This window comes from Canis lupus, chromosome 21, assembly GCF_048164855.1.
Source record: "Canis lupus baileyi chromosome 21, mCanLup2.hap1, whole genome shotgun sequence".
Taxonomy (NCBI): Eukaryota; Metazoa; Chordata; class Mammalia; order Carnivora; family Canidae; genus Canis; species Canis lupus.
Genome location: NC_132858.1, coordinates 39,324,494 through 39,337,167, shown reverse-complemented (window position 1 = coordinate 39,337,167; position 12,674 = coordinate 39,324,494). Strand labels below are relative to the sequence as shown.

Genomic DNA, 12,674 nt, shown 5'->3' with positions numbered 1-12,674 from the left:
ATCCCCATTACCCACTTAAAGGGCTATTCTGTGGAACTTACCAGGATCTATGAATTCAATGCCATTGCTGCTCAGGTTTAATTTTCTTAGCTCATGAACATCTTCAAACTCCTTGGGTCGAAGTTGGTTGATTTTATTGTATGACAAGTCAAGTTTAACAATATCTGGAGGGATGTTTTTCGGAACTTTCTTTAGCTCTGGAAAAATGAATAACATTCCGGTTATTGAGGTTTTCCCCTCTCCCCACATTCTCTGTCATTCTTCCACCTGTGGTAGAAGAGTTAGCTCTTAATGGGGAATGGGATTATCTAAAGCCAGAGAATGCTGGCGTGAACAAGACTTAGAAAGTCCGAATTCCACCAAAGCCCTGTGAACCAGGAGGTCACACTTAGAGGAACGGCCATCACTCTTTGCTGAGCTCTTCAGAGAAATGTCCTACAGGTGGCATCAAGAAATCAAGAGGACAGTAGGCACTGCATCTTGGCCTGGTCATCATCAAGTGAGGCAGTGGGGCTCCCTCTTGGCTGTCCTTTTGAAGCACCTGGGAAGCTTTAGAAAAAAAATTAAAAACCTGAAAGGAAATGAAGCCAACCAAACTAGTCTATGTGTGTCCCCTTCCAATCCCTTCCCACCCACTCTACGGGTTTTCACTATTTAACTACTGCCTCTTTGTTGTATTTTCATTTCATCCCTCTTCTTATGTTCCTTCTGGCAACAAAGAAGCTCGGGTCTCTCCACCCTAAAAAAGGAACAAAAAGCTTTTGACCTTAATGGTCCTCAAGCTGCTATCTTATTGCTCCTTTCCTTGGATGCTAAAGTTTGAGAAAGTGTAGTCTTGACTTGCTCCTGCTTCCTCATCACCACATCCCCTGAATCCTTGTGATTTAGCTTATACCCCACCACTCCTAGATTACTGGATACCTCAGGAACAAAAATACTGGTATTACTGTTACTGCTTCTATAGAAAGAGCCTCTGGTAGAGGAGTCTGCGTTATTTTTCACAGGTTAATAGGAAATCAGGGTTCACCTAATTTGTCTTTAATATTTGTTTCTCTTTAAATCATGCTTTAAAAAGTTAAGTGTTTATATTTTAGCGTAATATTTATCCTTTCTCTTAATCTTTAGCAAAATATTCTGAGGTTTAATTTTATGTAGGGCAAGTGAAAACTGAAGAGACAGAAAATTATTTCTGCAAAAGAAAACTAGACACAATAAAATGTCTAGATTAATTGACACCCAAGAAATAGCACGGCCCAAAGGCTTTCTGAATAAAGTTTGTTGAACTGAACTCTGTAGAGTAAAATAAGCTTATAAAAGGGGGTATTCATTTATCCATAATACCCTTTTTGGTACAGAATAATTGAATTGCTAAGAATTTCTTCAAAATAGTAAAAAAAAAAAAAAAAAAAAAAGTAAGAGAAAAAAAGCTCTGGTATTTAGGACTTCTTATCTCATAATATCTTTACTTCCATAAAGACTCAGGCTTATATTTTCCCTCTCTTGACACTCAGAACCCATGGTCTCACATGGAATGGTATTGGTAGTTCCTTCTTTAGTATCCTCATTATTGCTAAATTTGATTTCTCTCCTTGATGGGATCTCAGTATCTTGATACCTATGTGTAGGAACTGTTCTAGGTGTTCTAACAAGTATTAAGTGACACGAACCCCATGGGCTAAGTACTATTATTATTTTCATTTTACTGATGAGGAAACTGGATACAATTTGCCCCAAGTCATAGTCCTAGGATTTAAACACACATGCTGTAGCTTCAGAATATATACTTCCAACCACTATGCTCTGCTGCCTGTTTGTTCCTGGTACCTTTCTGCTTCACTCATGCCGTTCCATTTTCCTTAGAATCCTCAAGCCTGGCAAAGGGTAAAGTTGGAATGTGGGAGAACTGAGGTGGAGTCAATATATTGGGGTGGTCATGAAACTTTCCTAGCTCTATATTTAAAATGACGTCGCCCAGTTTTCTGTTGGGCAATAACAGTAATACTATCTTTACCTGCTTTAGTATACATTTTACTGATTGCTTTCATTGTTGTCTCCTGCCCACCATAGAAGCTTCATGGTGGAGGCTTAGGACAATGCCTAATATATCCTAAATAAATAATGGTATGTGTCAGAGAGCTTCTAAAATGGCTCTCGGGTAGCCCAGGTGGCTCAGCAGTTTACCGCCACCTTCAGCCCCGGGCGTGATCCTGGAGACCCAGGATCAAATCCCATGTCAGGCTCCCTGTGTGGAGCCTGCTTCTCCCTCTGCCTGTGTATCTGCCTCTCTCTCTCTGTGTGTGTGAGAATAAATAAATAAATCTTTAAAAAATAAAATAAAATGAAATGGCTCTCAGTGCTCTTCTCTACTGATATATGTATCAGTATATGTCCTTGTGTCAACCCCTCTCCTTGAGTATGGCCTGAACCTAGTGATTTGTTTCCAACAATAGAATTCAGCAAATGGGATGGGATGTCACTTCCACAATTAGGTTACAAGAAATTATGGCTTTTGTTTTGCCAGCAGACTCTTTTCTGCTGAGTTTGATGAAGTGAGCTGTCATGTTGGAGAGGCCTGTGAATTAAGGGTGGCTTCTGGGAAACAGCCAGCAAGGAACTCAGGCCCTCTATTCAACAACCCTTGAGGAACTGAATTCTGCCAATGGCCATATGAGCTTGGAAGAGGAGTCTTTCCCAGCTGAGCCTTCAGATGAGTCCACAGGCATGAGTCTTGCTCAATACACTGGTTGTAGCCCCGTGATAGATCTGGAAGCAGAGGACCCAGCTAAACCATGTGTGGTTTCCTCACCCACAGAAACTGTGAGATAATAAATGTGTATTATTTCAAGCCACTAAGTTTTGGGGTGGCTCATCACAGTCAGCAACAGATAATATATTGTAAATATATAATAAAAGCTCATTAAATGTTGAGTTTAATGATTTAATAATACTAAGGATTCTTATAATAAAAATCCTTTTAAAATATGATCTGGGGCACCTGGGTGGCTCAATCAGTTAAGCATCTGCCTTCAGCTCAGGTAACGATCCCAGGGTCCTGGGATCGAGTCCCACATCTGGGTCCCTGCCGAGTGGGGAGCCTGCTTCTCCTTTTCCCTCTGCAGCTCCCCTTGTTTGTTCTCTCTCTCTCTGTCTCAGATAAATAAATATTTTTTTAAAATAAAAAATTAAAATAAAAAAAATAAAATATGGAGTGATCTTATTTCTGTCCTTTGGTAAGTCATTGTTCTGTTTGGCCTAGAATTTTGTCTGCCAATATATTGAAAAGTGAAAGATTTTAAGACTTGAATTTATTATAATGTTGCAACGGCATGGTAATCCTCCTTTGAGGATCATTAAGACCCTGATTGGAGAGTTATATTCTCTCTTGGGTCCTACATGTAAACAAGGAGGTGGCAATCCCAACAATAATAAAACCATGGAGACAACTGAGGACAGATCAAAGACATTAAATGTTTGGAATAATTATTGAAAATGTCTGTGGCATCTTTTTAGAAAGCTTTTAAGAGCAGAATAGAATTTATTTCAAAATACCCAAGATCTCTTCTCTTTCTAGTTCCTCCACTGCTACCATATTGGTCTAAGCCACCATCAGCTCTTGTCTGGATTATCCTCCAAAGAGTCCTAAGCCCATGAGATACTGTCTAAACATAGATTATGTCATTTTCCCCGATGGCTTCCAATCCTCCACAGGGTAAAATCCTCCCATTGTTCCCCTCGCACTATGAATAAAAGCTCAAGTCCTCATTAAGATCCAATGAAGCCATTAAGGACTTGCCACCACAGGCAGTATCTCCTAGGTTCTGGAAAGCAGGCTCTTTATCAGGACTTGTTTGCTGGGTTGGACATGTGGTGGGTGACAGAGACCTCCCAAACAACCACTGTAGAACAAGCTGAAGTGGGTAAACCACAAATAAATGGGTAGAAAAAAATGTTTATGAGAACTCCCGGAAACCCAGTTTAAGCAGCGTGACAGGCCTCTGGATGCTGGAAAGGGACTGTGAATTGCAGAACCAACTTTGGCATTGTCAGCAGTAAAAATAGGGTAAAAATAGGATCCACAAGTAAAACCAGGAAATGTAACCCAGAGCCTTTACTGGTTTGGCTTAGAAAAACATGGAAAAATCTTATTTGTTATACTGATGAGTAAGAACAGTTCTTTAGTTCTTTTAGACTTCAATGAGAATCGCAAATATCAATGTTAAGTGTGTGTGTCTTTGATAAAGATTATATAAATACAAATTCCCTCAGGCCACAAGTCAAATTTGGTACATAATGCCCCCATTTCTAGACCAGGCACCATGTAGTTATTTGCTGCTACTTAAGATTCTTGGTAAACACTCAAAAAAAAAAAAAAAAATGCCTCACTTACCCTTGACAAGCCTTATGACTCCCCAACCAAAACCTGCTGAGTTTGAGTGAACTGGAAACTTTTCTCCATGGAAGTTCCCATTTAGTGGGCTATCTTAGTTGTCAGCAGTGTCAGAACTACTTTGAAGGCAAAGAGCCATAAATGACCCCAATTTTGCAAATAAAAACTTAATTATTGCTCAGACTAGCAGTGAAATTAACTTCAGAGACAACTGAGAGCAATTTACCTGCATAATTTTCCCTGGCCCTAATTCATTAGAAGTAAAATGAATCCTGAAAAATTGTAAATTATTCTGGTAAATACGAAGCTTAAATGCAGTTTTCAACTTTCACTTTCATGTATTTTTGGCAAATCCATTTACCTCAATATGGCATAAACATGCCTTTCAACTAAGGTCACATTTATTCCCTTTGAAAGACTAAGTTTTGTTGGCCAAGTGCCTGTCCCCCAGTGAATAAAGCTACTATTTCTTTTTCTTGCTGTCCAATGTTTAAGGCAAAATTAGTGATCTTTGAGGTCTATGTGGTCAAACTGGCACATATTGGGTACCCATCGTCTGCCAGCTGGAAAGGCACAACTCCTGAGTTAGGAGAATCTGTATTTGGGTTTCCTATGTGTCTTCATGTACATGGTATATTGTACAGAGCCTAAGAGGAGTGTCAGTACTGGGAGAAAGCACCCAGAACGCTTTTATACATTTTTCTTGGTTAACAGATATACCTAGAATCTTGAAACAAGATATGATATTGCATGGAGGTCAATGGCTTGGGGACTGCCTCTGTGACCTTAGAAGGGCAACTTAACTTCTGTGTACCTTAGTTCCCTCCTTTATAAGAATAATAACAGTGTTCTTTGAAGATTATGAAGAGTAAATTACATAATGCACATAAACTGCTATGTCGTAGGCACACGGAGCATTCAGTTGACAGCTCTTATTCACTAATGAGATCTACTCTTAATAGCAGGTTTTAGGCTTCTTTGGATTCTACATAGTATCTAACATGTGGCACATAAACAAAAGTATCACTATACTTTGGCAGGGATTCTTCACATTTGACATTTGTTATTTATTTATAGAATGGAATAAGGAAAATTATAGTAGATTAAATTCAGATTGTCATACTTGAATTCTAGCCATGATTTTTAATTCTATGTATTTTTATTTCTAAAGGTTGTTTAAATTACTGCTTTCGCAAGAGAAGAAAGCACTTCCGTTATTTTATTTTTTTAAAGATTTTATTTATTTATTTATGAAAGACACACACAGAGAGAGAGAGAGAGAAAAGCAAAGACACGGGCAAAGGGAGAAGCAGGCTCCATCCAGGGAGCCCGATGTGGGACTCAATCCTGAGAGTCCAGGATCACGCCCTGAGTTGAAGGCAGGCGCTAAACTACTGAGCCACCCAGGGATCCCCAGCACTTCCGTTATTATCATCAGTCTAAAGCATACGGCCCTGTACCAGGCACTTACCTGGGAGTAAGAGGTTTAAGAGATAAACTTTAAACTTCTGGGAATCAACAATACACCATGATGAAAAATAAACAATCAACTGAATCAACAGATTTATATCAACCATAGTGAAAGCAATTTATATTGATATTTAAAGACAAAACTACCCTTCATTTTGTAATCTGAAAGGTCTGTTCTCTGATTTATGTAGTCATTATCGTTTGGAGGAACTTGAGTTGTCCTTTCATGGATGAGCCAGTGTTATTATAAAGTGTGTATGCCATGAAGCTTTATATTATTTCCAGTATATAAATGTATATTTTAAAACAAGGGACATTATCTGCCCCCCTAATTTATGGGACATACCTGGAAGTTGCATTTAGACAACAATAAGTTGAGGAAAGAAAAAAAAATTAAATGTATCTGTTTTTATAAGCTGATGTTTGCCAAAAGAAAATGAGGCAAAAAAAAAAAAAAATGAGGCAAAAATATCATGGAAAATAAGAAAAGGCAGAAATAGCCTCATTGTGAAGGGAAATGGCAAAGAGCATTAAAGCCATAAATGAGGAAGATATTTCCCTTCATATCATTTTTTTTAAAGTAGCCTCCACATCCAGGGTGGAGCCCAGGCTTGAGTTCACAACCCTGAGATCGAGAGGCAATGCCTAACCGACTGAGCCACCCAAGTGCCTCCGTGTTATCTATTCTTAAATTACAGTGTAATTTAGCTGTCGGTCTTCAATTTTGTGTTAATGGCATTTTTTAAAGATTTTATTTATTAATGAGAGAGAGAGAGAGAGAGGGAGAGGGAGAGAGAGAGAGAGGCAGAGGGAGAAGCAGGCTCCATGCAGGGAGCCTGACATGGGGCTCAATCCCGGGTCTCCAGGATCAGGCCCTGGGCTGAAGGCAGCACTAAACCTCTGAGCCACCCAGGCTGCCCTTAATGGCATTTTTCTTAATCAATGAACCTAACTGTAAGTATTTTCTCCTTATCACCTGACGTAGCAAGTGCGAATTAACTTTAGCTTGAGGGGAGAGCCTCTGTTGTATTCACGTAATTTTTCTTTTTTTTTTTTTTCATGTAATTTTTCTAAATCAAGTCTAGGGTTAGAGGCTTTGTATTAGTTTCTTGAATATATAATTTAAGCTTCTAATCTAAGCATCCCAAAGGCCCTCCTAGTACAACATGCTCTTCAGCATGGGGCACTAAGTACTTAGTGCAACAATGTCAGGGAAATTCTACCCAATCCGGCTGCGGAGAAATGGCATAAGCTGACTTATCTGGAATTCTTTGATGCTTCTACTGTTGAGGCAGTTTTTTGGTTAAACATGATCAGATTAAGGAGGACGGCAAGATTAGGCAGGCCAAGGTTCAAATCTTAGCTTTGCTGTTTACCTTTCCATGTCACATGGCTGTGATGTGCTCTAACCAGGTCCCGCCTCTGGAGTCTGGGAGAGGGGGCAAGGCTTGGGCACTTCTTTGCTGATAAATGAACACATTTACTCCTGGTTCAGGTTGCCTGCTCCTTCGGGCTCAACTAATTCCTGCCTATGGTTCCCCCGAAAGGAGCCAAAGTCTCTGGGTTGCTCTTAACCTTCTCTTTCTGTTCTTAAAGAAATGAAACAAAGCAAAACCTCCTAAGATAAGTGGAAGGAATAGCACCTTGCTCTGATGTGACCCTAATCCAATGACATCTAGCTTTAATTGAATATTACGTATAAGTCATCAATCCATGCAGAAATGCAGCAGACACTGTCCCACAGGACAGTTGTCCAGGGTGGATTAGCAGGTCCCAGACCACACTTTGAGAACATCTTTACTAACCCATCAAGACCACTACTGAAAGTTCCCATTTTCTTATTTTGTAAATTAATCCTGTATATGGAGACCCTGCACAGTATCAGAGCAAGACTGTGTGGGACGTAAAACCCAGCAATGATTTTTCAGGAAGAAGTATTCTGGAAAGAGTTCATAATTCTTGGATTAAATACTTTCAATTTAGTTCTTTCAATATTTTTTGGTTTTAATTTGGGAACAGGAAAGATACAAGATGTTAGCAAGCATGTATTAAAACCTTGACACCAATTCTTAAAAGTACAGACACTGGTGGTCACCACATCCCACCTTGCCTCTCTCTCGTGGTCCTGTCACCTGTCTCCAATTACACATGATCCTCCTTGAGGTAATTTCCCCACGGATGCATGCCATGTTTTTGCTTTCAGTCACATTATGTAGAGAGCATTTGGACCTGTTTTTATACCCCTTGTTTACCTAAATTCTATTACGCTGTGATATAAGAAAAGGAGATTCTTGACAGCCACAGCTTTTGATTAGCAAATTCAGAGTAGGACCCAAGGGGCTACCTTTCCTAAGCAACTCTACTGGCCCGCAATCACCAATCACTTGGAGTCTGAACCCTGGAAAAGCTTGGAGTAAATTCCATGGTCCCCGGGGAAAGATTTCTGGGGAAAGTCGCACCAGAAACCCCAGGCACGTTGGGGTGTAGGGTGGGGGTTATAAGATTCAGAGATCATTTTTTTTTTAATAGCCCATGAAAATGAAAAACTAAGAAACTTACAGACCTTTCCGTTTGCAGTCCAGTGTTTGTATGGGAAACACGTAATTGTAGCAAAGAGAAGAGTCCACCTCGGGCTTGATGACTGGGGGCCTCCCGGACACTTGGGGTTTCGGGTCTAATTGTTCCCTCTCCTCTTCATCGCACAACTGTTCAGGTTTTATCTGCCGCAGTTTTTTGTTTTTTAGCTCATGGGGGCTTTCGCACTTGGCGTAGTTCCCCAAGTTCCGGTTTCTTGGGATCTGCAACATTGAAATTAGGGTCTCCATCTCACAAGTGCAGTGCCAGGGGTTGTCGTAGAGGCGCAGGTAGCCCAGGAGAGGCGTGTAAAGGAACACTTCCTCCGTCAGGACTTGGAGGCGGTTGTGCTGCAGCAGCAGGGTGGTCAGTTTATTTAAACCAAAGAAGGCCTCGCTCTCAATCTTGGAGATCTCGTTCTGCTGCAGATCCAGGGTTTTCAGCCTCTTAAACCTGGAAAACATCTTGTCCTTCAATATGCGGATCTTGTTCCTGGCCAGCAGCATGTGCAGCAGATCCGGAGGCCAGTCGGGCAGCACGTAAACCAGTTTCCTTTCCTGACAGTCCAAGTACTTCTCGTGGAGGTACGTGTAGGCCTCGCAGGGGGGCCCCGAGCCCCCCCGGGCGCCCCCCGCCCGGCCCCGGGCGCCCCCCGGGCTGGCCTTGCGGAGCTCCGCCGCCTCGCAGAGGCCGAGCAGCATCACCAGGGCGACCGCGCGCATCCTGACATCCAGCTGGCCCCGGGCCTGGACGGACGGACCGACGGCTTCCTGGGCGCTCCGAGACCCCGCGCACGCGCACCGCAGTCCCTAGGCCGTGCGAGAAAACACTGTGAGCCTGGGGTGCCCGACCCTGAGCAGTCTCACAAACACATGCGCTTCCCTTACATTCGTACTGTACGGTGGTGTGATTGACGGCTGACGTCATGATGTATGACGGCATATGACATGATGACGTGGGTATGACATGATGATTCGACTTTTGCATATGTTGTGAGATGATCACCTCAATGAGTATATATGTATATAAAAATATATTCATTTATTTATATATATAATATTTTATATATAAATATATTTATAAATAAATATATTTATATATATATAAAAAAAATATATATATATATATATTTTTTCAAAGCAAAGACATTGCAATGAATAAAGGCCCAGCCTGAACGGTGCCCCCTCCCGCCGGCCTGCTTTGGTGGCTGCACCTTGGGGCCCTGGGTTGGATGGAAGCCTCTCCTGCTGGCTTCACTGTGTGACCTCAGGCTACTTACCTCAGCCCTCTCCTGCATCTGTGAAGTGGGGCATGGATGCCTCGCAGGGAAGCACTGCTGCCAGGAGGAGACAGGCTCAGGCGCCTGAGACTCTGCCCAGGGCGAGTCTAGGGGAAGCACCTGGCTGTGTTAGGGCTTAGCAGTAGGAAGAGTGAAACAGTGGATTCAAGAAGTTAAGGGGATTCTTCTTACAGCCTTGAGGTGTGCAAAAAAAAAAAAAAAAAAAAAAAAAAAAAAAAAGAGTAGGTGTGCAATGGCTAGGTCCTCCCAAGCTTTTTTTTTTTTCTTCCCTGTACTATCTCCCCATTAACCAACCATATTCAATGTGAGATCCAGAAATGCTGGAAGTATACTGCACCGGCCTTGTCAAGTCTTGCACATGTTGGCTTGGATGTCACCTTAGCAAAGCCTTCTCTGACCACTCTGTTTAAAGTGCATCTCTTCTCACTTGCTAGCCACTCTCTACCCCCTTTTTTTGTTTTATTTTGCTCCATGCTACTTATCACCATCCATCAAAGTAGATATGTTACTTATTTTGTTTGCTGTCAGTCTCCCCCAACTAGGATGTGAACTCCCCAAGGGCAGGGATTTTTGTCTGTTTTGTTCACTGCTGTATTTCTAGCATCTGTAGAATCTCTGGCACGTAGAAGGCTCTTGGTAAACATTTGTTGGATGCATGAATTACTGACTTTTATTCTATAAAAGTAATATCATCAATTTTGTTACGACATTGTTTTGAGACTCTCTTTTCTTCCTTCCTAAGTATCACTGATGACTTCTAAGATCTGCACATTGCAAAGAATTGTTTTCATTTTTAAATTCTGAAAGTGATTTTTGGTTTGCATTTATTACTTAGGACACAGTCCTAATTCTTGGCAAAGGAAGAAATGCTCAAACTTGATTTATAATTAATAAAATTTCTGTTGTTATTTTTGTGGAGCTAAGTGGTTATGAGCAGCAGATGTGTTTTCTGTTCATGGTAGCAGTGTGAATGCCAGGATCACCCCCTTGCCGGGGAGTGTTCCTGCTTGATGGGGGTCTCCCCCACCGAGAATGACTTCCCTCCCTTTGCCTCAAGCATTCATCCCCTTTACTGTTTTGTGTCCTCTCCTCTAGATACTTCTTTTCTGTCTCTGATTTGGAGTTTCACTTCCTATCAGTCTAGACCCAGGATGCTGACTATATAACACTTGGCTCTCTAGCTCTTTGCATACATGTATCATCTTTCGTGCAAGACCATAAGTTGGGCAGTTGCCTCTGGTCCCAGAGTTAATCAGCCACTTGGCCTTTCTGATGCTCCACTTCCCTGTCTGTAATTCACTGTAAATTGTATGTGAATCTAATTTAAACGAATCATAAATATTTTGTTAATTATAATGCATGCTGAATTATTTGTAATATTCATGCTGACGTATGAAGGGATGTTTGCTGATGCCTGTAACATACTTTAAAATGCATACAAAATAAAATGGATCGAAGGGCAGATAGATGGATGTTATTAGGTGAATATGTGATAAAAGCAAATACAGTGGAATATAAATAAAATCTAGGTATATTCATTGTACAGTTCTTCAAGTCTTTCAACTTTTCTGTGTTTGAAGATTTTTATAATAAAATGATAAAAGAAGGGATCCCTGGGTGGCGCAGCGGTTTGGCACCTGCCTTTGGCCCGGGGCGCGATCCTGGAGACGCGGGATCGAATCCCACGTCGGGCTCCCAGCATGGAGCCTGCTTCTCCCTCTGCCTGTGTCTCTGCCTCTCTGTCTCTCTCTGTGTGACTATCATGAATAAATAAATAAAATCTTTAAAAAAAATAAAAAAAATAAAATGATAAAAGAAGACAAAAATGAAAAAATGAACAAAAAGTCATGCCACAAAAAAAGCAGGTTGGTTTTCCTCCCAGCTAAAAGCTCTAAATATATACTATTTTTCCCAAAGTAGTGTTTTCCTTTTTTCCCCCTTTCTTCTGTAATCCTTAAATGATAATAAACATGTGTATAAATTTTAATTTTAAAGCCAAAAGAAATCGGTTTTCTGGGAAAAGGAGCATATACTTAGAACAAGTTACTTGCCAAGGTTTTTGTTTATTTTCTAATGAATACATTGCATTGAATGTAGGAAGAAAAATTTTAAGTTTAAACATTTGCACTATGTTGTTTAGTGATGTTTAACCTGTTTGATTTAGGCCTCTGTAGAAATCTGCAAGAGCTGAATGTCTCTGACTGCCCAACACTCACAGTGAGTATATGAAACTTATTTTACTGTTATTTATATAGATTCAGACTTGCTATATTGGAGTGCCAATACACAGAGATTTTGCCAGAATACATGCCTGTGAGCTCATTTAGGATCAAATGTGTAAAAAAGCAAAGTATGTTAAACATTGGCAAGAAATTTTATCCCGTTTGTATAATGCTATTATTAATTCTGTAGCTATATGCCCAAGGTTGGAGTCCCTAGAAGGTGGAAACTATTCAAGAATTACACAAAAATGAACTATATTTACATTTAAGGCCATATGTTTGTGAGACAGAAAAAAACAGGGTCCCAGTAGAAACAACGGGCTCATTTTAATGGTCTTTTTTTTTAAATTTTTTTATTTATTATTTATGATAGTCACAGAGAGAGAGAGAGGCAGAGACATAGGCAGAGGGAGAAGCAGGCTCCATGCACCGGGAGTCCGACGTGGGATTCGATCCTGGGTTTCCAGGATCGCACCCCGGGCCAAAGGCAGGCGCTAAACCGCTGCGCCACCCAGGGATCCCTCATTTTAATGGTCTTTATGGCTATCAATTGTGTGCCAATGAAGATGGAAATGTAACCCTGGGTAGCTCCTTCCTGCTCTCTGTCTCCAGGCTTTTCTTTTACTTCCCATCTATCTTCCATCCTGTGAGCACATACATTTTCTTTTCTTTTCTTTTCTTTTCTTTTCTTTTCTTTTCTTTTCTTTTCTTTTCTTTTCTT

General features: G+C 40.8%; 2 protein-coding genes across 12 annotated transcripts in view; one reads left to right on the top strand and one right to left on the bottom strand.

Moving 5' to 3' along the window:
• FBXL13 (F-box and leucine rich repeat protein 13) overlaps positions 1-12,674 on the top strand; it is a 204,665-nt gene that overhangs the window by 87,499 nt on the left and 104,492 nt on the right. For all 10 annotated transcript variants that reach the window (XM_072791447.1, XM_072791453.1, XM_072791450.1 and 7 more), the window contains one exon: positions 11,896-11,948. In XM_072791447.1, the coding sequence (XP_072647548.1) occupies positions 11,896-11,948 (53 nt within the window). The remainder of the gene's footprint in view (positions 1-11,895; positions 11,949-12,674) is intronic.
• Positions 1-12,674, bottom strand: part of LRRC17 (leucine rich repeat containing 17) — a 29,195-nt gene that overhangs the window by 4,354 nt on the left and 12,167 nt on the right. The window contains exons 2-4 of one of the 2 annotated variants that reach the window (XM_072791467.1): positions 9,711-9,905; positions 8,421-9,240; positions 42-197 (exon numbers count right to left, since the gene is read on the bottom strand). In XM_072791467.1, the coding sequence (XP_072647568.1) occupies positions 42-197; positions 8,421-9,240; positions 9,711-9,728 (994 nt within the window). In that variant the 5' untranslated portion in view covers positions 9,729-9,905. The remainder of the gene's footprint in view (positions 1-41; positions 198-8,420; positions 9,241-9,710; positions 9,906-12,674) is intronic. The other variant, XM_072791468.1, reaches the window with a different exon arrangement.